At 43.5% G+C, this 27,164-nt stretch overlaps 1 protein-coding gene across 2 annotated transcripts in view; it reads left to right on the forward strand.

The window, feature by feature from the left end:
* CYYR1 (cysteine and tyrosine rich 1) overlaps positions 1-26,567 on the forward strand; it is a 58,959-nt gene extending 32,392 nt beyond the window's left edge. For both annotated transcript variants that reach the window (XM_069785300.1, XM_069785301.1), the window contains exons 3-4: positions 22,329-22,486; positions 25,538-26,567. In XM_069785300.1, coding sequence (XP_069641401.1) covers positions 22,329-22,486; positions 25,538-25,671 — 292 coding nt within the window. In that variant the 3' untranslated portion in view covers positions 25,672-26,567. The remainder of the gene's footprint in view (positions 1-22,328; positions 22,487-25,537) is intronic.
* The last annotated feature ends 597 nt before the right edge of the window (positions 26,568-27,164 follow it).

Below are 27,164 nucleotides of genomic sequence, written 5' to 3' on the forward strand. Positions count from 1 at the left end.
AAGAGTCCTGTTTGCCACAGTGCCTGAGGCAGGAGAAGCACCCAATAAACCTAAGTCTGTTTTTGAACAGAGATGCCTGGATGAGATTGAAACTACCTGTAGTACATTCTGGGGCTGCACTTTTCCATTTATTGCCAGCCTTGCTTATACACCAGTGCCCTGACACGTAACTTCTTCAGTCTCAGTTCATATCTAGCCCAGAACCAAACTAATGGATCATGGAAATTTGCTGGTAGCCACAAACTGCTGTACATTTATTTATGACTGCCATCCTTTTCGGGTAAGAACTCCTTACGAATAGTGAAGGAAATTCAAGCCTGGAGTCACACTGAATCACTGAAGGGCTCTTCCGCTTGGCACCAATTTCTGGAGCACAGTCTTTATGTGTTAGACCCTTTGAATGCTTATGCTAACGAAAGGAAAGGATCCCAGAGCCTGCATCAAACTCTGCATTTCTGTACAGATCTTTGTGCTCTGACTGTTGAAGAAGCTTCTAGCACTGCTTTTTGGTATCTCCACATCAATGCAGTAAAACACTTGGAAATTATAAAGCTTTATTTTGCAATAGGGAGATGGATGCCTGTGGGAAGCAGCTAATATGTATGAGGATTGCAAATCCTGAGTTCCTTTTCAGGAACTGCTGCAGTTCAACCTCTTGTGCCTCCTCTTCTTTCGTAAAACAGGGTCGTTGTTTACTTACCTTACAGGAGTGCTTTTATAAAGTTAATTTGCTGGCCTAAACAAGATTTGTAAAACCCACTTAGGGACATCAGCATCAACTTCCACAACTTAAAAAATGTGATTTCTAATGTTTATCTTGGCAAAGCAAACCTGCTACATAGGAGTGAATGTATAAAGAATCCATTTGTCTTTTCAGATAGTGAAGAGAAGGCAGGCAGTGGAGGCAAAATCCAGCCTATGACCTCTAGTTTGTCCAGCCATGCTATCCCTTCCAGCATTGGCTGCTTCAGTCAAACTTACTCAGATCCTGTCCCCAGGAGTGGAGACTGGTAGGGTGGGAAAGGGCTAAATATCATCCACTTCTCCCTCTTAGCCCGAGGATAGCAACAAATCTTTGTGCCACCACTGTAACTTCTAGACTATGATTTTCTTGGCTGCATTTCCCAGCTTTGCCCTTCTAGCACTGACTAACTTTACAGCTCCACCTAATAGGATGCTGCACACATACTAAAAAAAGTGCCTAAGGTTTCCCTGTGGAAGGTTAGTAGGGTGGGCACAGGTATTTGTGAGAGGTATGATCTAGCTTTCTCTTAATAAATTTAGGTGATACACAGGCGTTTGCTGAGTTTAGCCTTGAAGACAGAGAATGTGTTTCCTTTTCTTTTGTAGTGTTGGGGTTGTCTTTATTTTTCTCTTTCCACATTAAATCATGGAGATTTTTGTTTTTTTTTCTGGAAATGGTGGTTAACCAGCTACTATCAAGTCTTTTTAAATGTTATTGGAGTGCTAAATAGGGAATTTTTTTCCCCCTCATTCTATTTTTGCTTTCTGTTTAAACTATTGTCACTTATCTCCAGTGTTTCAGTATGACATTTTAATGAATGGCCTGTTCCCTCAGCTCCGTTCACAAAAGCTGTTCTACATCTGATTTTATGTCATGTCAGCTTGAGACCAGAATAGGTGAGCTTAACCTCTGAGCACCTGCGTGTTACATTTTTAAATATAATGTACTCTTTGCTGGTCTGCCAGTTCTGATATCTCTATAGTGAATTGCTTTGTATTTGCTCTCACCAAGCATAAAATTTTGGAAGAGGCAGAACTTTCTACTGCCCTGATTCGGAGGTCACACTAACGTTACCAAAACAAAACAAAAAGCCCAGACATTCAATGAAAAACTATGCCCCCTGCCCTAAAATCACAGTCAAGCTTCATGCAGTTCGCTCCCGTTTTGTGTTTTCTTAATACATCAGGCTGTAATTTTTGTCAGTTGAGTAAGTAATTAGCGGAAACCTGAACGGTCCCTGCAGTGTGGATGGGAATCTCTGGGGAGGACGTGGAGCAGGCAGCTAAGGGCCGGTCCTGGGGGTTTCTAAGATAGATCCTCCCTTCTAATCAGCTAAAAATCTGACTCTTCCTGGCATAGGTGCTGGGTACTTGGATATCTTGGAACATCTCTCTCTGAGAGCCTGAATCACTGAAGAATATTAGATATAGGGCTCTAGATTATTTATCTGCTTGTGTTGGTTTTACCTTGGATGGCTGCCAGATGCCTACCCAGCTGCTCTCTCACTCCCCCTCCTGAACATGACAGGAAAGAAAATAAGATGGCAAACCCTGTGGGTTGAGAAGAAGACAGGGCGATCACTTACCGTTTACTATCATGGGCAAAACAGACTCGACCAGGGGAAAATTAATTTAATTTATTGCCAATTAAATATAGAGTTGGATGGTGAGAAACAAAGACAAAAACTAAAACACCTTCCCCTTAACTCCTCCCCTCCCCTGGGCTTTATCCCAGGCTCAACTTCACTCCTTCATCCCCAACTCCTCTGCCTCCCCACCTTGAGCGGCACAGGGGGAGTTGAGGAATGGGAGGTGTGGTATGTCCATAACAGCTCGTCTCCACTACTCCTTCCTCCTCACACTTTTCCCCTGCTCCAGCATGCGCTCCTTAATGGGCTGCAGTGTGCTTGGTACAGTGCTGTACGAGTTGGAGAAACTATTTCTTCTCTCATTGACCATAGTTTTACATGTAGGAAGTACAGTAATGGTCATTTGAGTGCTACTGAGGAGAAATTATTCTGAAATGCTCTGAGCTAGGTCCTTGTCTGGTGAATATCTGCATTAGTATTTGTCAGCTTTCATAGACCTACATTCTCTGAAGCCAGCTGGGGATCTGAAACAACTTTTTTGTCCTCTGGAAAGAAAGGAGAAGCTGTTTTCCATATTGTGATTATTGTCACACATGCATAGTGTTGATTAATTAAAAAGAGGTGAGGCTCTTTAGAAAGCTGGGAAAGAGATCTTCTCTCTCCCCATCTCCTGCTTTCGCTCACCCTGAGATGGCTTGTTCACCTGATGCTGAAGGTTGAGTAGTGGGACCCGAAGTGCAGTGCAAACTGCCAAAGGCAGTCAAAACCCCTGTCTTGGTGTGCATCTCTGGAAATCCAGCACAGCTGTAAGGCTAGGAAGAGCAGAGTATTTAATCATGACTTCTGTATTGGATATGCATTTAAACTCTCTCTCACTTCAAATCAGACCTAACTGCTTGCCGGTAGTCTAAACTGTCGTGATCATGCATGATTTACATTTTGGTTTTGTAGAGTTTCATTCTGTAAGGAACTAAATGGGCTAAATGAAACAGCTTTCTGTGCAATTAGTAAATGAGGAAAAGGCACAATTAAAACATGGCTGTTCCCTTTGACAGTAGGAAGAAAAGAACACCATGGTTTAAATTATAAGAGCTTTCAGCTAAGCCTCTCATTAGTAGTGGAAACCTTTTTCTCTGAAATCTCCTGAACCCTGTTTTTGAAGGGAGAAACATAGGAAAAAGCACTTTGTGAAATTACTGTTTTGAAATGGAAGGATTTAATTTATTTGTTTCTCTGCTTCCCAAAAGTTAGTGTTTACAACAGGGTCTCCAGACCACCCGTGATCTGGTAATGGGTCTCGCATAACCTTCAGTCTCTAAACAGATACTTATCTGAGTATTATCTGATTCCCTTGTGGTGGGAGGATCTGTTCATAATCCCCAAACCCATTAAAGAAATGAGGGGGTTGTAAAAATATTTTGAAATAGATGAAACACCTTTCAAGATAAGTTACTGATAAAGGAAAGCAAAAAGCACAGTGGGACTGAACTGATTCCTTGGATACTTCATGCTGCATCTTTGGCAGCTGCAATATTTATATCTTACTGTGGTGACTGTACTATAAGGCATGTACTGAACAGTAGTTCCAAAATAAATATCTGAGATGTTAGAAATACAGAGAGACTACTTTTTATTTTACTTTCTTATATTCACTTTAAAAAATGCAAATTGCTTCTTAAAAATAATGGTGGTTTGTCATTGACACAGTCCTGTTAGAAGCTTTGTCATCTTTGGTGAGTGCAGGAGATGAAGGCTGAAAATCAAGTGATATCCTGATGTTTGAAATTAAGGTCTTATAAAACATGCAAGCATGTATGTTACTTTATCCACATGAGTTCTCTGATCAGAAAAAAAGAAGCTGTAAAAATCTCTCTTTGTGATAAAGCAGGGTAGAAACACAATATGGAAAAAAGGATTATTAAATAATTCCTAAGCAAAACCAAACTATAGAAACGTTACAATAATTAAGTAGCTAGATCACATACTTCATTACTCACAAGCTGGGAGACCATAAGAAAGGCTCAAGTGCATTTTTATGGCAGGAAATATGTCCATTAAATCATATACACCAGTCATTGTATTCTCTTGCTTTATGGGTTTCATATGGACTTTACCTTCTATTCAGTGCTGTTAGACAAGAGGGTAGCATTAAAGATAGGCAGATAAAAATGCATTTACCTGATTGTTAAGTCATGGTTTTTGTTCAGGCAGACATACATAGCTGAAGTATGAAATAGTGAAACTGCAAAAAAGCCACTTGGACTGTAAGCTGATCATTGCAAAAGCATGAAAATGAGAACTGTATGATAAAATACCTTCATGTTTTCCCCTGTTTTCTCTAGTTTCTTCATTATACACAGTGATGTTTTGCTTTCCTCCTTTTTTTGAAGTCTTAAAATTTTTCTTTAGTGTTCCTGGTGGTGCATTGGTTTTGTGCAGTGATCAAATTTCCTCAAATATGAAAGTGGCTAATTTGGTAATTAATACAGCTGACACCTTACTCAACTGCTGTTCTCATTCTCCATTGCCCTTTTTGCAATTTGTGCCTGGATGTATCTTCATCACATCACCAAAACGTAGTGGCTTCCCATGACAGGATCTCATTCTGTGATGGGAGTATGTGCGCCACAGATTTCTGGTGCATTTCTCATACTTATGGATGATCTTGTGTCAGGCGACTGGAAACTTGGACACTCCCATCGCCCCAACCCTCACTCACTCCCACAACATGTGTGCCATTGCTGTTCTGTTCCTAAAGCATGCCTGTCCCAAACCTTCAGTCTGGGTGAAATGTTCACTATTCACGTTAAAGGGTGAGAAGCAGCAAGGCCACTGCTTGAAAAGCGAGGCGCAGTGCAAAGGTAGAGCACCACTGGTTGTAAAACTCTGATCCGCTTAGAGAAATCAGTGTGCCTACTGTTTCAGCTCATGTCACATATTAGACGCAGTGCGCTCTGTGGCTTCTGCCAAGTCCAACATACTGCCACTTATTTTTCTGTTCCTGCTTTCCTCATTCCCCTTAAGCGCTGGAGTCCCAGTGCCACAAAGCATTTAAACATATGTTCAACCCTGATGGAAGTGTTTTGTTGAGTCAGGACCTTTGCATTCAACTCAGCCTGTTTGAGTGCGAGTAGCCTTTGAAGCTTGAAAGGCACAAGGAGAGATGCTCAGTGGCACAGAGAGGACCAATTAATTCTTTCCTTTATTAGTCTCTTTGGTTCTTCAATGTAGTTGCTCTTAGATTCCCATTTTTCACTTTCTTTGCCTTATTGTACCATCTGCCTTTTTGCTTCACATCACTCTGTTCTTCTTTCATTTACCACTTGTCTTCCCCAGAGTTGGGAAGCATAGTTCTACTTTGTACCTCAGAAAATTTGCTGTACCATACAATTAGTTTAATTGAGTTGGCAGTTCAGATTGGCTGGTCCGTGACATGCTTCTGGTACCATCAGGCAGGTGACCAAGAATGCCACTCCTATGCCACGAGACCTCTCCGAGGGTACTATCTCACCTCCGTTTGTCCTGATGGGATAAAAATATCTGTGCTGGAGTAAATGTTTGTTTAATACAAGAGTGTTCTGTGTTTTTTATGGGAACAGTTGATGCATGCAGCTGCTTCAGAAAGAAAAGAATTGAAAATTTAGAGAAGTTCGGAATGGAGGCTGCTAATTAGATCCCTCTCTCAATTTCTGAGCCCAGAGCTTTCCCAGAGCTTTGGTGACTTAGCACTGACTCAGAGAGACGTGAGTCCTTTTGATGTCTTTGCGTATTTTTTTTTTTTATACCTACTGCAGCTTAGCTCTGAATTCAGAACTTTTGCTTGCGTTGCATTCCTGGGTCACTGCGACCGGGCTCCCACTATCACAGGCAACCCATCACGTGATTACTTTCATAAATGTGCCACACTCAATATTCACACCTCTCAAGTAGCTAACCCCTGCTGCATCTACTGGAAAGCTGTTCCAAGAGCCATACTCTTCTGATGGTTGAAAATCTTTTCTTTTGCAAGCTTCCTCTACAAGTGTGTTAATTCTAGTAATCTATCTCTAAATTGACCCTGCGTATGCCATTTTGATGTAAAACGGTGAAATTGCTTTTTAGATCCTTTCTCAAGTGATGGTATTTCCAGACTGGAGTTGTTTTCGGGAGCTTCTCTGTGGCAGAGTGTACATCATTGCGTGTATCACAGTGTTCCTGTTCAGTGTATTAGTTAACTGTGGAGGCTAAAGCACATTTCTTGATTCAGGAGTGTAATTCTTGTTTAATCAGTGGGGTACATGGTTCGCTTACACCAAGGGACAGAATTTGGTCCATTTTCCTGGGGAAACATTTTTCAGTGTTACTTCACCGTGTTGTTGACCAACCTGTTTGCTCTTTCCAACAGTTGCACGTGTGTCTGAAATGACTAATGGACTGTGACACTTGGAAAAAAACCTGACCCTGTGGGCATATATCTTAATGAAAACTGTATTAATATGTGGTTTAGGGGCTGTGAATGCTTTTAATGTTGAATATTTTGCAAGCCATATAATGGCATTCAGTCACTTCCTTCACACTGTTGCAAAATGGTGTAAAGTTTAGATTAGTAACAGGTCATGACATAACAGCAGTACTTAAAGCCTCAAGGAAAACTTTGCAAAATGTTATGTTTATAGATCGTTCTGTCAAAATAGCTCAGATTGTCGCTACATCTCTATTTTTGCTGCCAGAGATACTTGCACGGATATGAGCCCTTCTGGCTTGTGGATGCTGTTGTTGTTTCACAGAGCCATGATGACCGCTCAGCCCTGTTAAAGAGCATGAACCTACTAGAGTGTGCAGTATGGCAAAGGACACCTGAAGGTTGGCTGTGCTTTGGTGTTCCCGGTTGTGTTTAACTACTGTCAGATGTGATAATCACAGCACAGGAGAGCCTTCTGCCAAGCTTCCTCGTGTTTCCGAAAGGAGGGAGCAGAGCGTTTCTTTTCAAGTACTTGAATGAGCGTCAAAACTATTACCTTAGGCAAAACTAAAATGGAAGGATAACATTTTAATTGTCCGACAGAGGATTTAGGCTTTTATTCAGCAAAGTCTGTTGACTTCACTGGGAATGTGATATTTAAACCTAAGCATATGTTTAAGTTCATTCCTGAAGTTTCCAAGCGAGGGTCTTTGGGAAAGCACTTCTCACCTTCCCTGCATGAGAGGGAAAAGGCATTGGGCTTTGTGCCTAAAGAAATCAGGCCACTTTATTTGCTACATCTCATTAGTGTAAAAAGCAAGGTAAAGTGACACTGAAACTGCGAGGAAAGGACCAGGGCAAAGGACTGTCTCTTCTGCACAGCTCTACAGGAATAAGCAATGTCCTGTCTCCTGGGAAAGGGGAGGAAGGGACTGGGTTCTCGGTCTGCTCTCCCTCACTGCTCAGTGGGGTTTCCTGGTCCTTCGTCCAGGCCGTGCAGGCAGATGAGCAAGGATTTCATGCACTCAGAAGGGAAGTTATTGCTGATTCATCAGTAACTGGCTCTTCTCCAGCCCCAAACAGCTCCTGAGGGTGGAAGAGGTCAAATCTAGCTCAACGTTACTTAATGTAGCGTGTGCACACATTTTTATCGTGCAGTGACTTCTGCATCCTCAGCATAGCTGCCTTCAGATAAAGCAACTTTCACCATTTTATGGAACCTCTAAAAGCCACAGCATGTTTTTGTAACTACAGTTTAATTTTCAGGTTTTTTTAGTTTTCTGACTCACAGTCCTTTTTATGATTCATATACCCGAGCACTTAACTCCTTTTACATTTGTAAATGGCGCTTCATGCATGCTTAATGAGGGTATTCCAAACCACTAAAACCATAATTTGCTTATGCTACATAATAGGGTTTGAATCCTGCAAAGACTTATGTAAATACTTTCAAGTTCATTGTAGGTTTTTGCAAATGGTGACTTAGAGCCAGAATGTCAACTGGCTTAGGCTCAGTGGGTTCTTGTGGTCCTCATAAGCTCTGACACAGCACCTGGGAAGAGAGAATGAGAAAGAAAAATTGAATGGGTGCTATAAATCTGATGCAGAAAAGAATGCAGAAGAGGCTCTTTTATTGCTTTCACAGGGGTAAGACTTGAATATTAAAGTACATTAGAAAAAGGAGATGGAAACAGAAGATGAAAAACATTTTTTTTTTCTTTCACTCTGCTCCAGAATTTCTAAAATTAAACTCTCAGTGTCTTACTATTTTTATTGGAAGATATGAGGGAAAAATCCCTATGCTGGATAATTCAAAGCCCAGGCTCAAATAGGCTCAAATTATACAGTACTAGCTTGCACTGCCTTTTTAATAAGCTATTGCACTGTTATGCAGGCAATGCACATAATTTATGATTTTCTTTTAAAAATACAATCAAATAATTTATGATGCTGGGTTTTTAATCTGTTAATGCAGACTTTTTCTCCCAGATCTTCAGATTCTTCAATGTCCAAAAAAACGCTACATCTTTTTCATTTGTCTGTCTAACAGACAGAATTCTAAAAGCAGTAAAATCTTCCAATTTGAGATGAATTTTAATAAATCATAAATGCATTTTGGGGGCACAGTTTTTGTTCTGAGAATTAGATTTCTGAAAAAGTCAAAAACCTTTTTTTTAGGTCCATAAGTAGTGTTGTTCGCAGGCATCTGTTCATTTTCAGGTATTTTATTGCTTTGTCTTATTCTATGTTATTTTCACTTTGTCATTGTTGTGAAAAAGGATTTTTGGTTACAATCTTCCTCTTCTTTGTTGCATAAAATGACAAAATTCTTACCTTCTTCCTCCCTCAATCTCCAAGAATAAAAAAGAAAAAAAAAGAGAAGAGTTAATAAGCTTCTGCTCCAGGAGTAATTTATAACTCACTAATGCCAGTGAAAGAGTACAACTGAAACGGAAAGGACCATGAATTGCACGTCACGTGCATTGAGCTTTGCAGGGACTGGAAGGGGCTTAGCTTTTCACCATCAAAGCTGTTTTCTAGTTGCAGATGTCGTCACTGGGTAACTGGCACCAGCCCTGACACTTCAGCGAGTGGGTCCTGGTGCTCCTTCCCTCATGGTGCTGGTGTCCACATGACATTCCATTAAAAGGAGCAGGAGCATTGCTGGTCTTTCCAGAAGGTGCAGGGTTCAGCCAAAGCCTCCAGTTTGTTTATACTCTTCAGATGCTTTTCAGTGATGTTGTGGATAAATACGGTTTGCGCTTCTGGCATTGCTGCATTCAGGTGTCTACTGATCTCTCCCAAGACAGTACTTATTTGAGAGAGAGGCAATTTCCGAAGAAACTGTGTTCCTGAAAAGAAGTTACTCTGGATGATCTGAGGTCCCATGCAACCTTTAAATAGATGATGAGGATATATCCTAGGATGCCAGAGGAAGATCTGTGATCCCCCTTGATGAAGAATGATGGACTCCTGAAAAATGGGCTGAATGAGCAGGGAGCATTTCAGGAATGAGAGTCTCCATGATGCTTTTCCAGTTCAGTTTGCACAAGAAAGAGCTGCAGTCAGTTTTGTAATATCTGGTCTGTGGCATTTGCTTTGTGGCTTATCCCTCTGCACTCTGTGGTCTTCATTCCTCTGAAAGCTCATATTTGGCTTGTGCTGTCTCTGTTGGGAGCTGATAGTGCACTTCTTTGCAATGATTCAACAAGTGTTTATTTAGGGGCTACACTGCATCTAGGCAGTAATCTTTCAATATTAAAAATATGTCTTACTTTGCAATTTACATAAGCTACTAGATTGGCATCTAGGTTACTTTTGTCTTCAGAGCTGACCACCAAGAAGGAAAAAAATGTTTCTGTTGGCCTCAACTTTTCCATAATTGGGAAGGAAATCTTGAGTCAGCAACATGCTATTTTATATGAAGCATGGACTGAATGCAAAATACCAAGTTTGGGCTTTTGCCTCCATTAGAGTATTCTGAGACTGAATGCTTGAACCATCGCCTTCTTTGGGAGCCCATGAGGGGAACCAAGAAAGCCCAGGCTTGCGGCCTAGAAGAGCCGTGTTTACGTGATACAGACAGGTTTCTCATTAGCAAACCAAATAACATTGTCTTAGAATTATATTCGGTGGCATTTTGCTTCTCAAAGACAGCCCTGTCATGGTAAGGATTTAACTGGCAGGGAAGTAACGTGGTTTTACCTTGATTCACTCAGTCCTTGAGTTTCAGCCAGAGATAGATGGTCAGCTGAGTTTGGTATGAGTTTGTGCTGCCATCAGGAACAGGCAGGTGAAGTCTTTTCCAGCGCTGCCCTCCTGAGCCACCGACCCCGGTCTCTGCTGTGCCAGCATGAGCACTTCTGTGAAATGCCTGGAGGATGCCTTGTCCGGGAAGCAGGTCCCAGCCCTTAACACCTCAGGAAAGTCACCCTGATTCCTATCCTCTTTCACCCTGCCACCCAAATGAAACTCAGCAAGGAGGGTGCTACTACCATTTTTCTTGTTGGTTTTGTTGTTATGTTTCAGAAACTGCAGTAAAAAGGTGTGGTTGTCATGTTAAGGGGCAGAGGGTTTTCTGCCATCAACCAGTTCATTCTCTTTCATTGTTTTCTTTGTTCCAGCTAAAGGAATTGTGGCAGCAGAGGATGGTTAGCTCACAGCTCTGCCAGCGGCTACAGCTCGTGCTGCAGTGCTTGGGGTAGTGGCTAGATGGCACACACAAGGCTGTTGAGAAAGAGACAGTCTTATGTGGAGAAAATTAAATGCAGTAAGGATCGCCCTTCACTGTACAAATGAAGTTGATCGGAACGGGCAGAGTGGTGTGAAACTATGAAGGCAGACATCAAGGCCAACAGCAAGAAAATGAAGGGAGGACACAGAAGATTCCCTGGAGCGTGGCAGAGCTCTCCTTTGGTTTCCATATCTAGCATTTACTGCTCTGTTTAGCCTATTGCCTTGGAAATAGTGAGGAACTGCTCTTTTTAATTACAGCCATCGGGATTCTTTCTCTTTTAAAATTAATTAAGCTGTGGGTCACCTCTATCCTGCCTTGGTGCTCCTCTGGCTCACAGACCAAGAGTTAACAGCGCTGTCCCTTAGTGTCTGCTCACTTGTTTCACTGACCAAAAACCAGCCCTGTGCAGGATGTTCCCTGGCACATCAAAATCACATCATGCATGGCTGGCTTCAGGGTTTGTTATAGACACAAAGCAGGCAGCAGGCATCCTAAAAGGTGCCAAACTATCAACCGTTATGGTAGCCGTGACTTTACAGGCTTGGCTTCAGGCTGGGGAAAAATACAATCTAGATGCATGCCTGGGTAAAAACTAGGCAGGTTTGACTCTCAATAGCTCAGAGATTTCAGGATCTGATGGGCAAGAGGTCCAAAAGTCACAATAGTAAGTCAGGCTCCTAAAGGAAGAGTTTCCCGGGAGGGGAGATGTGGCATTCTCCTGTGCTGAGCTCATGTGGTGTGCAAAGTCAAGTGTTTGCAGAAGCCGGTATAAATAAAATCACTGTCAGAAAGAGTATGTTAAGAATTACCAGAAAGAGAATATTCCTGGGATTCTAAGTGTTTATACCCAGTAACATGGCTGCCAGAAGTGAGCTGTTAGTGGGGCTTACTAACTTTGAGGTCTTGGAAGCCCACCATATCGTCCTGACCTCTCGCTCTTTGATGCTCAAAGGGCTGAAGTTGGGCAGCAATTTCAGCCTCTCCCATTGCTGTTGATTCGGAAAGTGTTTTAAATAGCGAGCTCAGCCAGCAATGCAAATTGCAGGCCTAAAAAGAATAAAAATCCCTAAATTAAAGCAAAGGCTACATTAGGGACAATTGTGCCGTAATTTTCTATTTTAAGTCAGCGTCAGGTTGGGCTTTGGATTCGTGAGCACAATGAGGAACGTTTTGGAAAGTGGAAATTGCATTATGGCTTCTCTTTCCTTTCCAGGGAAGCGTGTGAAGCACATTACAGAGCGGGGGAAGGTCATGACTGCAGGGAACAGCACAAGATGTCTGAGAGGGAAAGGTGGGGTGAGAGGAGCTGCTACAAAACAAGGACAGAGAAGCAGCAGGAGAGCATGAGAGTGAAAAGTGGTAACTGGAAACCTTGCAATATCTTAATCAGAATTCTTTCACATAAAAGGTCAAAAAAAAGCTTCTCCCCCGTTACTTCTGTATTTCTGACTTTTTTTAATCTCTTGTTTTAATTTAAATATGTATTGTTGGTTTTGTTTGGGGTTTGTTTTTTTTTTTTACATTCTGGGAATGTTCTGAAATTTTTGAACTGCCAGGCAGATAGACTCAATGTTACAAAACCAGCATCTGCATGTGTGCTTGTATTAGTCTGATGAAAATGCTGGACAGGCAGGGACTGACCAAAATGTATTTGCTTAGCTGTGATCAGTTAATAACACCACTGTGTATTAAGTATTGTGCTTGCTTTATTGCAGCATTCACCTCCCAGCTATATTTCATGCATCATTCCCTCTGTCCATAAAATTATTTCTGAGCCAGCCCTACACTGAGTCTTTAGCAGGATGGAAGCAATGCCATCCTTCCCTCCATCCCTTCTGTCTAGGGCGGCGGGAGGATCTCAGGCCTATTGTACACAGGCAGGGGAAGCAGTTTGGGAACCAGCTAGAGGAAGAGCTCTCTTTCTCTACTCTCCCTTTACTGTAGCAGCCACTTTGGCCCTTCCAGGATCACTTATTTGAAGCACTTTGCAGCACTACTGGCCAAGGAGCACCTCCAGCAGTGTGGTGGGGAGAAAAGTGTATGGTTTGGCGTAAAGGAAGTAAGCATAAAATTTCTACATATTTTTCAAAAGGCAAATTGTCTGAAAAGCCTGTCCGACAATAGCCCAAAACAGAACAAGCTGTAATTACATATCCTTTTGGTTTGCAGTTTATATGATTTTCTCTCTGGTTTTGCAAGTGTGCCACAGTTACGCTTCAGTGGCTCAGCAGCCTTTTAACAAGCTGTAGAAGGTAACCTATAGCTCAGGCACTGTCAATACTAAAAGACAGAATGTACTATCCTTTAACCCTTTGCAAGATTATGTAGCTTAACAATATAGAGCAGTCTGAAAGTGATGACCTGCCCACAGGGAGCTGGGGTGCAGGAGGTCAGGAATTGGGATGATTACCCACCACCTTTTCATTGTACAGCTGCTACTCAGGATATTTGGGTGCTCAAGTTAATAATCTGGCAAATACAACAGGGTAGAGAGGGAATGGTACAGAGGAGGCTATTTGGAAGGAATTAAACATGAACAACACACCTTAAACACAACCGAGTAGGAGCAAAAGAAGGGAAATACTGTCCAAGTACAGCCTGTACCCAGTTTTAACAGGCAGGTGGGATTTGTTTACAGAAGCAGACAATCATCTCCTTCCTCCCTGTGGTAAAACATGTATTTAAAGGAAGTACTAGTCAGAATTATGTCTAAGTGCAAAGTAAAGCCTCAAAGGCAAGCCTGGTCCATTTGAGTTGCTACTCTGTAAACTAATTATTTAATTTAAAACAGGAGGCAGCAGCTAGCTGACTCTTTTAACTGATTCCCGAGTTGGATGGCTTTTCAGTCCACACTGCCCTGGTGTCTGCGTTCCAGGGCTGTAAAACTCTCTGTGGTGAGAAGGTTGCTGGCTCAGCCATGGAGTAGCCCGGCTGACTGAGTCGCTCCTCCATCAGCTTTTTCCATAGGGTTCTCAAGATATACCAGCCATAAAGCCAAAATGCCCTGGGCAGCAAAGCCAGTCTCTTAGAGGATCACTCACTACGTGGTTTTGTCCTTATGAAAATAAAGGGACAACCATGGAGAGGAGCAAACCCCCCCAGAATGGGTCTGCCTGCTCCAGTGGAGGCAGGAGAAAATGGCGTGCGACCCTGCTGCGCTTCTGTTGTCAGTCCGAGTAAACCGGGGTTTGCCAACCAAATTAAATAAATAGCCCCAACACCTCCTCCCTCCAAGTAACATCAAGTCTGATTAAGAGCCCAAAGAGTACTTTTTTCAAAACGTCAGTGGCTGGATGAGAACATCAAAGATCATTGATTTTTTTTATTTTATTTTATCTCAGAGAATGAGTTTTAAAAAATCGCTTATCAGGTTCTTTTTGAACGCCTGAAAGGGAAAAAATTAAAGGTTTTAAATTGGTATTAGGAGTAGTATTCCAAAATGTATGGCATGCATTATTATTAATATTATTCTAGGGATGCAGTGCCAGCAAAGCATAGATACAGAGAGTCGGCAATAAATTAATTGGAGAACTAAAAAAGTACTGGAAATTAGGAAAGATGATGAGATGGAAGAGATCAGCTGAGCAAAGTGAAGACTGAGAATGGCACGTCTTTCTTGCGCTAATATGGTAATGAAATACAGCGAATGCAGAGTGGGAATACTGATCTTCACATGCTTCTATCAACTTCTTGCCATACTCGGTCAAATTGCTGTAAAATTGCTAATGTGAGCTATTACAGGATGAAAAGACCTTTATGCCAATATAAATGCATCTCTGGTGTCGGACTCTGTCACTTCTGCAACAATAGTTTCTAAATCAATACAGTATTACATGGTGAGCTGGGCTTTGGAAAAACTGGTGGCTTAAGTTCACCTGTGCTAGCTTTAGCCTCTGTCCTCCGGTAGAGGACATGAGTCCAGGCACCATGGCAGGAAACCCAGGACCCATAAACACTACATAATGCATGCAGGGAAAAACAGCCCAAACTCCCACACAAATCGATGGGCTCTGGGCTGACATTACCTCTCAGAAATGAGACTTGGTATTATGGTAAATAGTGCCATAAAACCTTAGTTCCCAACTGTTTGACAGTCAAGACAAAACAGATCTGTGTTTTTTAACAGATTTTAAAATAATACTGTGGATTATTTAAGAAGAAAATAGAGAAGAAAACAGCAAACGTTATTGTGTCTCTGTTGTATGGGCTTCTGCTGGAGCTCTCAGACAACAACAGAAGAGGATGAGAAAAAGTGCAAGGAGGGGTGGCTGGGGTGATTAGAGGCATGAAGTGGTCCCTGTACGCAAAATAGCCAAGTAGGACAGGGCTCCTGCAGGATGGGGAAGAGTTGGCTGGTAAAGGTCTGTAAAATCATGGGCAATGCAGAAGGGGTAGCTGGTAGCTCACTAGCTGAGAGCTAGGAGGCTCGGGTGAAATTACTGGGCATTCAGTTCAGAATAGACGAGAGGACACAGTTCTTCAGATACGTAATTAAGCTGGGGAGCTCTTTGCCACGTGAGGCTGTAGATGCTAAATTTTACATGAGTTCAGGATGAGGCTGGGCAGGTTTGCAGAAGAGAAATCCACTGAGTGATACAGTTAAAAAAAACCCCAACCTGTCTGGGTCAGAAAGTTGCTGAGCTGCAAATCGTTGAAGGAGGCCAGGAGAGAAAGTTTTCTCCCTTTTCTTATGCTCTTCCTGAGGCGTTTTTTTGTCTACTTGCCCTTTCTGGCTTCTCCTGTTTAAGAAAGCCTTTAAAGGTGTTCCAGGGAGGAGAAGGGCTAAAGAAAGACAGGAATCAAGAGAAACCATCCGCTTGTGTAGTACAACAAATGCAAAAAGGGGCAGGGATGTGAGGGTCGCACAACCCACAGCTGAAGAGTCAGGGGCACAGGGACAGCCAGCAGCGTGCTGGGCAGCACCCGCTCCCTCCAAGGCACCCGGGGCCAAGGGGTGCTGCCAGGTGGGGACACGGGAGGACATGCAAACGGAAGCGGTCCCCACAGCATCCTCAGAGGAGAACGGTGCCAGCAGCTGGGTCTGTCCCGGCACACTGAGGAGGTGCAGGTGTGGAGGCATGAGTGCAAACGTGAGGGGAGGAGGGCAACCCAAGCCTCAGCAGGAGGGTTTTGGGGAGAGGCTGAAGCAGCATTGGGATGCAAGGACGTGGCTGGAGGTCTCTGGTGCAGCAAGGCCGGGCTGGCGGGCATCTGTCCCCCTGTGCCTTGCCTGGTTTGCCCTGACCCATAACTGGAGCCACACCTGTGTGTGCCCCCATGCTGAGGACACCTCAAAGGCAGGAGGAGGCCAGGGGGACGTGCTGCGCGGCATCCCGTGGCCGCAGTGCTGTGGGGAGCTTTTGGGACATGCACTTTGCTGGGTATCCCTGGGTGGGAAGTGGGGGTGGAGGGGGCAGATTCAGGAGGGACTGTCTCAGTGGTGGTGAGATTAAAACATTTTGCATTACAGTCTGTGGGCTTCCTGGAAAAGCTGGCTGAAAGGCTTTTTCTTTTCTTTGCAGTTTTGTACTAATAAACCAGGCTCCCCAGCACAGTTTTATGCTCCACACCATACCACGTGTGAAGTTAGGGTAGAACCCAAGACAGAAAAGCAGAGGCCAACAGACTACAAAGTCCCTGCCATACCGCGGTGCAGGCCATGTATACCTGGATCCCAAATTTTGGCAATGCATTTAAAAATTGATGCTTATTCAGTAATCATTCTTCCTTCAGGAGACACTAACCTATGGAGCCATAAGATTTTTAAGCATCCAAGACCCACTGTCCTCAAAGTGGAGATGACCGCAGAGGCAGTATTTGTCTTGAGCAAGTTTGACATCCACTTTGCTTGCCTAACTCCCAAGGTAGTAGCCTTCTGGAGAGGGAAGGGGCACTAAATGAACTCCATGCCCATTCATGAAGACCTGAAGGAGCAGGGCCGCTCTTCAGTCTCTCTCCTTTTCTCCAGTCATCTCAACCCTAGCTGTTGCAGGCTGGAGCAACCGCTGGTGACACCTTTGCCACTTGTGTAAAATAGCCAAGTTACCAGTTCCCCCGAGGGACGGGTTCTCTGGCCCCGGGCGCTTCAGCCACGCCAGCTCCAAGAGCGGTGAGAGCCCTGCCTGGCTCCAGCATTGCCAAGGCCTTGGTGCCACCCAGCAAAAGGCCTGATCCCCTGCACAGCGTTCTGCTGGGTCAGAAATGTTAAGCTGTGAATGAGATTTATATTCTTTCCAGCAGAATGTTGCTAAAAGCAGGTGAAAAGCTGCTTCTCTGAATACCTGATTTTTACCCCAACAATGTCTCTTGACATTTACACAACATTAAAACTACTTTTCCCCTTCTCCATCTTTACTTTTCTGTGCGTTGTTTTTCTGTGGCAGTCTTTTTCTCTTCATTGGCGTTGCTTCTGTAAAGGACTTTGCATAATGTTTTCCTTCAAATTGTTCCATTTCAAAGTTTCCCCTTCATTTCAAACTTCCTAGTTGCTATGTGACTCTGCTGTGTGGTTTCTAGGTCTTCTTTTGCTTTACAGTGTCCTTTTTCTCTTAGGCACTTTCCCTTGAACAGCTCTATGGTGGTGATAGCATGAAAAATCGCAGTATCCCTCTGTGTCGCCATAGAGAAGTCTAAAATATCAGTGAGAGAAAGAGAGACAAAGCAAGCATTTTTTAATATAAAATAAGGGATATTTACTTCTAGGATATTTATTTTCACGAATTCAATAATAGCACAAAGAGAAACTTTGCCATTTTATAAAAACTACATGCTTATTTTTCTTCATACGTTCAGTCATACCATAGGCTTTCCACAAAAAGAACAAGTATTTATTTTCGTACTGTGTGCCCAGAACAGCTACCGCATGACCGTTGTCCTGCCAGGATTTGGTGCTGAGAAGATGCAGCCTGATGTTTAGAGGCAGACTGCTCCTAGTTTTACTGGGAGGCATTGTGTGTGGCAGGGGCTGCAGGTCTCTGAATCAGGATGGGTTACATTTTGACTCACTGTCAAAGGGTGGTATAGCGTTATATATATTCTGTTATAAGAGAGTATATGTCCTGAAGTCCTCTCAAACAGATCCTTGATCCTTGATTCCTGGAACAGTTTTCACGTGCGTGGCACTGGGTCTGTTCTGAAGCCCACCGAGACCAATGAGTGCCTGGTACTCAGTCAGGCTGTAACCAGATTTAAAAAGCGACCTACATCTTTTGCTCCATATATCAGGCTCTCTGCGTAACCATCCATAGGTGGTCTAAATTTACCACTGCAGTGTGAAAACCTGAATCCACAAGCAGTGGTGGATCTAGCTATTTAAACCGCTTTTTGTCCTGATTTCAGAACTGTGAGTCTTGAACTTACCAGTTTTGTCAGCAAAGCTCAGCTAGTGAATATTTTCTTTGGTGACCGTTTTTGTTTCTGGTTCATGGCTATACCAGCAGGAGCTACAGTGGGGACCAGCAACAGAATGTTTTAGCGGATATTCCTTATTTCACTTACTGACTTGGGTTTGCTAGCCTGGCAGAAGTGGTTTTTGCTTTCCAGTATAACTGTGTTTAGACTCAGAGGCCTTTTCCACCTTGGAAGTTTTGCCAGTGGACTTCAGCCTTTTTTCAATTTCGGGTGCAGGCAGATGCAGAGGGCCTTTCAACAGCTGTGTCTTGCCCTGCTGCTGTTTCTTTGCAGAGGCAAGATAGTGCCAGTCAGCCAACACCACTGAAGGGTCACTAGGAAAACCTTGGATCTCAGCTCTGTCACCCAAAGCAAGCTGGCAGGTGTGTATCTGCTTAATATCTCAGGCAAGGTGGAAACTCCTTTTGAAGATGGTATCAGACCTTTTGTCATTTTTTTTCCTTTCCTTATGAATACTTTTACTTCTTATGTAAAGTATCACAGAATCATCATTGAAATTAGTGGCGTGATACTGCTTTGGAGCAGTTGCTGTTCATGCAGAAGGGGAGAGTGGGCTTTGGGTGTGAGGCTGGAGTGTCCGATAGGCACTGGCACATGAAGAGTGCAACCCATCGCTCAGGGCAGATGATCAAATGGCATCTGGCTGACCACTTCTGGAACAAAAGGAATGCCTTTGCCTTTGGAGACAGCTGAGACAAACTCTATTTAAACTGTGTTTAAAATAGGCTTTATTAATACAGAACTTCTAATTTAGCACTGGTAAGGTATCGTGTGCTGTGTGTTACCCACTTCTGTCAGCCTTTAGGATGGAGGTTGGGTTTTCCTTGGGGTGCAGCTGGTTAGAAGTGCGAGAAACTGTTGCGGTTTCTGAGATGTGAGCAGATCAGCCAGGCAGAGTGTACCTGGGATGCAGAAGCTGGGCAGCAGTGGACCATGTACAAAGCAGAAATGCAATGCAGGACCTGAGGCCAGTGGTCAGCGGCGGCTGGTTCTGCTTATTCCACCTGGGAGAGGGATTATTCCAGCATAACAGAGTTCCCTGCAACTGTGATGCGGTGCCCCCACTGAAGGGCACAGCAAATCATCCCCTAAATGGATGTAGCAAAAGTAGTAGCGATTCACAGTTGTTTATAATAGGGGTACCGTGCATTATGCCTGATTTTTTAATTGTGATATCACAGAAAAGTTTCTTCAATTAAGAGAGTAATGTGTTAAAGGGTCTCCTGAATCAAACTGTTCTCTCATACATCAGTTTCTCTCAAGGTAGTGATAATGTTCCCAGAGAGAGCAGGTTGGAAAAACTGGAGGTCTCTTAGTCACATCTTCCAAGAGCATCAGACTTTGTTTTTGTTAGATGCAAACTGTGGGGGATGTGGAGGGGGTGGGGAGGTGTTTCTCAGTTACTCATGGTGGTTAATACCAAAGCACTTGATCACATCAGTGTTTCAAGCTACTGGTTTTACAGCCAGGTGCTTGCTGCCATGAGTTAGGGTTTTGTAAATTAGGCCTTTATATATTCTGCAAAATATTAACAGGTTTACTCTCCCTGCTGTCGCGTCCCAAAGTTGGAGTGACTCAGGTTCGTGGATTTCCTTTGTCAGAATTAAGGTGAAACGACACCAAGGGAGTTCAAACAACAATCAACATTTATTCAACCTAGCTAACATTGCCCAAGTACAAGTGAACTTATCGATATGAACCTTGCAACATGTCATTAGGCCGCTGTTTGAAAAGAGAAGAGAGTTGTAGAAAAAGAAATGGAAAAAGGAATATGGAACTATATCAGAAGGAGAGCCCTCCCATTGAGTCACGAGGTTCAGAGCAGACCCCCTTGCTTTCTGGACTCCTTCTCAAAGAGGAGCCCAGGGGCGGCTAGATCCACTCCTAGTCTCAGACTTGGTCAGCGGTTTATGTTTAACAGGATGAGGTGTAGGGACTGTGGAAAAGAGAGAAGGAAAAGAGGGAGAGAGAGAAAGAGACAAAGAAAGAGAGAAGAAAAGCGTTTCACCAGTCCTGGGTCCAGCGTTGGTCCAGCCAGCCTAGAGATCCAGTTCCGGAGGGTGCGCACTGAGAACTCATTCTCCCTTCTTTTATAGTGTGTTAGCTGATGGTCTCGACGCGCAGTTCCCATTCCCAGGGTTCTCTGGAATCGGTCAGTGAGCTTTGGGGGGGGGTTCATTGTGGAGCTGCCTCTCTTCCTGCTGGCATGAATGTTTAAGATAGAAGCACAGTCCCATCTTCTGTGGGGCCTTCTCCTCCAAGCACATATGCTGTGCTCCTTCTCGTGGTCACTTAAGATAAGGAATTGCGGCTTTAGAGAAGTGTGGTCCCACCCTCCGTGGGGCCCTCTCCTCCAGCCACATTGTCCTGTTCACAAAACTCCAGCATTTTTACAGAGGCCGTTTTCTCCACCAAAGTTCTTTAACAAATGTTTGAGACATTGACTATAATTTGTCAGAACATCACACCTGCACACTCTTCATTCATTGCTACATAACAGCAGAGAGCAGTTTAGTTCCCTGGCAGTGTATTTTAGTAAGACAGCAAATTGTTTGTGTTTACTTATGCTATACAATTCAGTAATTGTACTGCAGTCTTGGCCAAGTTCCTGAGAAGTTGGGGCCTGAAAACAAGCTCTTAAATGCATATTTAGGTTCTAAATAGAAGGTCTGATTTTTCAAATATTGAGTCCATCCTGACTTGCTGACTTTTTGGAAACCAACAGGCTTATCAGCATTTTGAAAATCAGGCCTGGTATGTGTTCCTATGCTTGTATGGGGAAGCTAAACTATGGTTTAGACTCCTTTTAATATTTGTTTTTGTAGTATTGCACTGCCTGTTTTATTCTCTACATTGCAATAATTCCTAGTGTAGCTTATTCATGTTCACAGACTATCAGTTTGGATTGATTAAAATGTCCAGTTAAAAAGTTGCCAGCAAGGTTGCTATTTGAAATCTTTGCTGGAGGATGTGTTGCACAGAGTAAGAATATTTCTGGCAAGTCACTGGGTTTTTTTCGTAAAAGGATAGGCTATAAATACCATCTTTCATATAACATATGCTGCACTGCCTGTGCCTGACAACAAACCTGAGTGAACTAGGGTTTATCAGAAAGGCTGATTTTGCCCTCAGTATTATTGGGAGCTCTTCAGTGCCTCTTGGTGGGGTTTTTCTCCTGTGTGTCAGTGCAATAAGGCTTCTTTCCCTTTCTTTGTATAATTTCAAGGAAAGTCTGATTCATTACTTCAGGAGCTGAGCTAAATTCTTTCCTCTGGACTATTTTAAAAGAAGTTGTTTAAGCCTCAAATACTTGTGCTGGCTGTGGCAGCACATGTGTGAAAGAGTGGGCATTCACTTTGCTTCTTGCTGCTCATCCTCAAGAAGAGGAGGCTCTCCTTAACCTGTGTGCTCAAGCACAGCAGGACTTTCTGACCTAAGATAAAACAATCGCCAAACCATTCCTGTGGAAGCACAGCATGCAGGCACTTCAGGATTCTTCTGGAATATATTACTGGGGAAAACTTACTCTTTCTTTTCAAAAGAAAATCATACTAATGCCTTTAGGAAAAAAAGTCTTGTGTGATGAGGGTAAAGGGAAGAAATTATTCTTGGTAATATTTAAAAGTTGTTAAATTCAGATGGCCCTGGAATGGAAGGATTTAATGCACGGTGTATCAGCAGAGTGATCTGGCACAATGGCAAAGGTGACTTTGAAAGAGTTTCTCATTTTGGTCTTGGAGATCTTTCATTTCTTCTGTTCAGATGCTCTGATGGACGAAAATTTGCAGCATTTTCAGTAATCAATATGCACCTTTTTTCTCAAATGGGGGCCACTCCTGAGAAAATAATTTTGTTTTGTAAACATTATTTGGCTGAGACTGACCGCATGTTTTCATTTTCCTTGCAGAGGCACGGCGATAGCTGGAATTGTTTTCGGTATAGTATTTATAATGGGAGTGATTGCCGGGATTGCCATCTGTATCTGCATGTGCATGAAGAACAACCGTGGGACTCGAGTAGGGGTCATCCGAACTACGCACATCAATACTATCAGCGCGTACCCAGGTAAGGAAGCGAAATGACACCCCTGCAAGAGTGCCTGTGTTTATGGCAGGAGTGCATCTTTGGATAGTTACAGCCCCGCAGTAAATGTGGGATGTGAATACAGCAGCAGGCTCTTCTCAGTCCAGAGGGGAATGGCATGACTCCCTGCTGAGAAACACAAGACAGCTCAGTGTATGCAGTGTTTGTCAGTGCAGCCCTCTGCCTGGGCTAATTTATTCAGGTACTCAGTGGGCTAATGAGATCTGGCCAGGTGCCATACTCACACAGCTGTGTGGCTTGCAGTGCCCGTAGTAGCTTGTTGAGACCTCGCTCAGGGTGGTGTTGCATTATGCAGGATAGACCTTTTCGCTGTGCCAGAGGCTCTCTGGCGACAGATCAATTATTCTTATTTTGTGTTCTGGTTCTTGTATTTGCTCTTACTCACATGCAGTCAGCTCCCTTTCATTGTTCAATATAATGGAGGCCCAGCATACCACAAAGAGGGGAAAACCTGGACAATAAGGTCTGTGGATCATAGCGCAAAGGCTTTGAGTTGTGCCACGTGGAGCCCAATGTAGCCTGAGCTGGCTGGTACTCGGCCAGAGCTCACAAGCGCTGCTGGGTGCTGCAGGATCCCAGATGACTTCTACAAAGGCACACAGGCGTGTTTGTAGAGTGTTCTCTGCTGTGTGTCCCAGGAGGGACTGCAGGCTGGTGTGCAGTGCTGGATCCGAGCTAGCTCCCTGCATCCACCTGGCACCATGCCTGAACTGATAGGAGCTTGGAGCATGGTGCAGAGATGCCTGTTGTGCCTTGGTCAAAGTTAGCTGAGTGTTGGACGTGCTCAATGCAGGCTTGTCTGTGGGTTAACATTGTTTTGGTGTAATGTTTTTTTAGGTGCAGGGCAGCACCAGGGGAGGCACAGAGCCTAAGTCAGATCTGGCACTGAGCTAATAAGCTGTCACAGGCTCTGGGGCACCCCAGGGGATAGTAGGGACCCCGCCATGGCGCTGCTCCAGTGCAGTTGTGCCCATAGTGAGTGGGAACTGGTACATCAGGCTGTACCTGAGCTAGCTCTGTGCAGAGCCACTCCCTGCACCACACTTGTCAACTAGCACCAGTCTAGGATTGGGGTACAGGAACACCGAAGGTGGATCTGCATCAAGCTAGCTGGGGTCTGCAAGGTGTATTTGTCTGGACTCCCCACCACGTCAAAGTGGCCACAGTTTTGAAGAGCAGAGCTGACCCTGGAAGCAGCATAACGGTCTTTGTGCAATGTAGCTGTGTCTGCTTCAGTGATATTGTTAATTACAAATCCAGGAGCGATTGCCTTGGGATAGCTTGAGAGTTCACTGTAATAAAAGGCAATGGTGTTTCATGGATGAAATCCCCTCATCCCACTCTTAGACATCCCCTGCCTTTATATTCCCTCCTGTTGCAAAGGTTGCAGCAAACCCCAGGTGCATTATGTATACTTAGAGGGAAGCTATGCCATATTTATTATGTGTTCCTTTATCACATTCACTGCTCTCAGTGTCTGTTTTCTCCCTCATGCTCTTAACTTTCTAGTTAAACTAAAACCATGTATAATCATCCTTATCATTACAACATTGTTTTGCATAGAGAGATGAGTAATGAAAGAAAACTGCAATATTCTCAACCATGAATTGCTGAAGAGCTACTTCAGAATCTAATAGTCACTGCAAGCTGTAAAAACAAAAGCAAAATGAAGACTTCGGGGCTGTAGTCTTCTCCTCCCCAGGTCTGCTCCTGCTATGACTCACCACTGTCTCCACCTCCAGGCAGTTTGACTCTGCACGGTCCCGGTTCCTAGTGCAAACATTAGCTTGAGCAGTTCTTCCTCTCAGCAGCAGCAGTTTTTGGAGGATGGGGAAGCTCTGAAATGATTTCTGTGTTCCCCACTGTCATGAACACTTCTGGATTAATGACTGACCTGGCTTTGGCTGCAGGGTTTGTGACCAACCCTACCCCCTGCCATTACTGTTTTGGACAGGAATAGCAAGCGAGGGGTTGCCCTTCCTTTGGCCACAGCAACAGCCAGGTTTTCAGAGAGCAGGGAGTGCTTTTCATGGCACACTGGGATTTGAGTCTCTTCCCTCATCACAACTATCCTAGGTTTCTGTTTCCTCTCTGTTCAAGTGCTATTTCACTGCCAGTCTGCTTGAGACATCTAGGGAGGGGATAGGAAGGCATCCATGGTGACATAAACAGAGACATGAGCAGACTCTGGACCTTAAAATTTGTGGAGACTACTGTAGTGGGGTCTTGATATGGAGCCTTCAGTTCCTACCATGCTGTCATTCTGCAGCATTTACTGTCTTTTTGATCACTGAATTAATCCTTCTTCTCTAAGGTTACTAGAAGTAGTTGAGAAAATGTTTTCAGCTGTTTGTGAATATTTTTGTTGCTTCCTAAATGCCTGACCCAGTTTACAAATGCTGGGCTTTCCTCAGATGTTTCCTTTGGGGTGAACAGGGTGAAAGCTTCCTTCTTCGTCAGCCGGAGCCCTGGGAACGTCCTGGGAAGATGTCCGGCGTTTGCCCTGGGAGGTGTGATGCTGCTATGCTGCTGTGTTTGGCATGGCATGGCAGGTCACATCACATATCTCCTGGGGATCCAGAGGGTGTTTGAGAGATCTGTGGAGATCAGTGAAAGCCCTGGCTACCCTGTCATTTTGAGACAACATAAACTCATTTTGCTGCTGAAGCGGGTGGAGGGGAATGGATCTGATAAAAACCTAACCTTCCTCCCCTGGAAAAGTTTAGCTCTGCCACATCATCCTGGTATCATCTGCCATACTGCCACTCAAACACTGCTACCAGCACAACACATCGGTGAGCACGTGGCTAAGCAGTGAAAGAAAGCGCAATAAGCAAGGACTTGCATTGACATAAAGTGATTGTATAATGACAGTCTGAAAAAGAAGTCAGCGCATTGCCAGGAGACCTTACATCTGTTGTATGGAAGTCTGAATGTGAACTAGAAAATACTTGGGGGCCTGCATCTGAAAAAAAGATTTTTAACTATGTCTTCTTTTTCCTCCCATTTCAGTGGCTCCACCACCATACAGTTACGACTACGAAATGGAGTACCCAGCTGACCTACCTCCACCTTATACTCCAACCCCACAGACTTCAATACAGTATCCCCCACCCCCTCCATACCCTGGATACTCAGGGAAGTAATTACATGGCTTCATACAGATATTAACTGCCTGTTGAAACAGCAGCACCGTTGGGACAAATATTACCAGCTCAGGGACAAATAGGACAGGGTCTGCATCAACTCATATGGCCAGGTGTTGAAATAACCTGGGAGGGTTGCCATGGCTCAGGATGAAGAAAAATACTGTCCACTCCGGACCATCGTGTTTCATGATTAAACAGCCTGTGACCAAAACGAAGAAACAGTTCCTGTACATTAGTGCCTGATGAGTAGTGCTTAGCATCTGTGCTTAGCTTCAGCTGCAGCCCGTTACAGCACGTGGGGGTGGGGGTCTTGCCATGTAAGAATGTGCAAGTGGTGCAAATGGTTCAACAAGCTGTTTCAAAAGCAGAAGAGGCAGCTGCTGGGTCTTATTCTGGGGGAAAACTCCAACTGTTCTCTTCAAGTATGTGTTATGCCTTTCCTTGAAATGAGGGGAATAAGGAAGAACAAGGAACACAAGCTATTTTCAGTTTCTACGTCAGGCTGATAATACCCAATGATCAGCTGTGCATATTGGTCTGATAAGCATATCACAAAGAGAAGTGCTGTCAGAGTTATTCAGTACCAAAAAATGATGGATATTATTTTTGGCCAAGTTCAGGTTGTTTTAAGTGCCTACTTTTAAACAGTTTGCAACTAGTTCGTGGCCTAAAACATAAAGACAAAGAGCATTTTTATATGTGAAATACACTAATTTATAGCTGATTTACTTTTACCTGGACTTAAATACTGTATACATTGGAAATATGCTACAACGCCTTTTTTTATCAGCAAATGATGCTTTGATTTTTTAAAAAAACACTGAATCAGGAAAACTCACAAGTGGGAGAAGAAATACAAAGCAAATATTAAAACATCATAGATTTGTCTTCAATTGGATTGTGTAAAGACTGTTTTTTAAAAAAAATCATATTGTTTACCCGTAATAATGATATTCAGCCTAACCAAAGAGATGAGCGTAGAGACTGAGCTTCAGATTACTTTTGAATGTTGTCTTGGGCATTTTAAAAGTGTAAGTCACCAAAGAATTTTTTTTGCATTTGTCATGCATATTTTTCAAAATTACTTAATCTCTACTATATAAAGTACAGACCTTTATGATTTAAGTGTTCCATATACTTATGGTGCTAACTGTAATTCAGGAGCAGCTATGTGACTTCAGAATAGAGTATCCCATTGCCTAAAGCATCATCCTTCAATGGTAAGACTAGTATTTTTCTCAGTTTTATATGCAAACCACAAAGACAGTAGTTCTCTTCAGGGATTTAAAAGTGCTGAGTGCCCTTAGTTTGAGTTGGGTGGCTGGGCTGTTTGAGAATGCTACAGCCAAAATAGCGGAAGGTGACAAAAATACAGCACCTAGAGTTCAGTACAGCTGTGGCATCAGGTCCATTTCAGTGGGAGAGACTGCAGGTTACCACTGATCCCAGAGATCAGAACGCATTTAAGTGTTTTCCAGTGTAGCCCTCAT

The sequence above is a fragment of the Haliaeetus albicilla genome, chromosome 6 (genome assembly GCF_947461875.1).
Source record: "Haliaeetus albicilla chromosome 6, bHalAlb1.1, whole genome shotgun sequence".
Lineage (NCBI taxonomy): Eukaryota > Metazoa > Chordata > Aves > Accipitriformes > Accipitridae > Haliaeetus > Haliaeetus albicilla.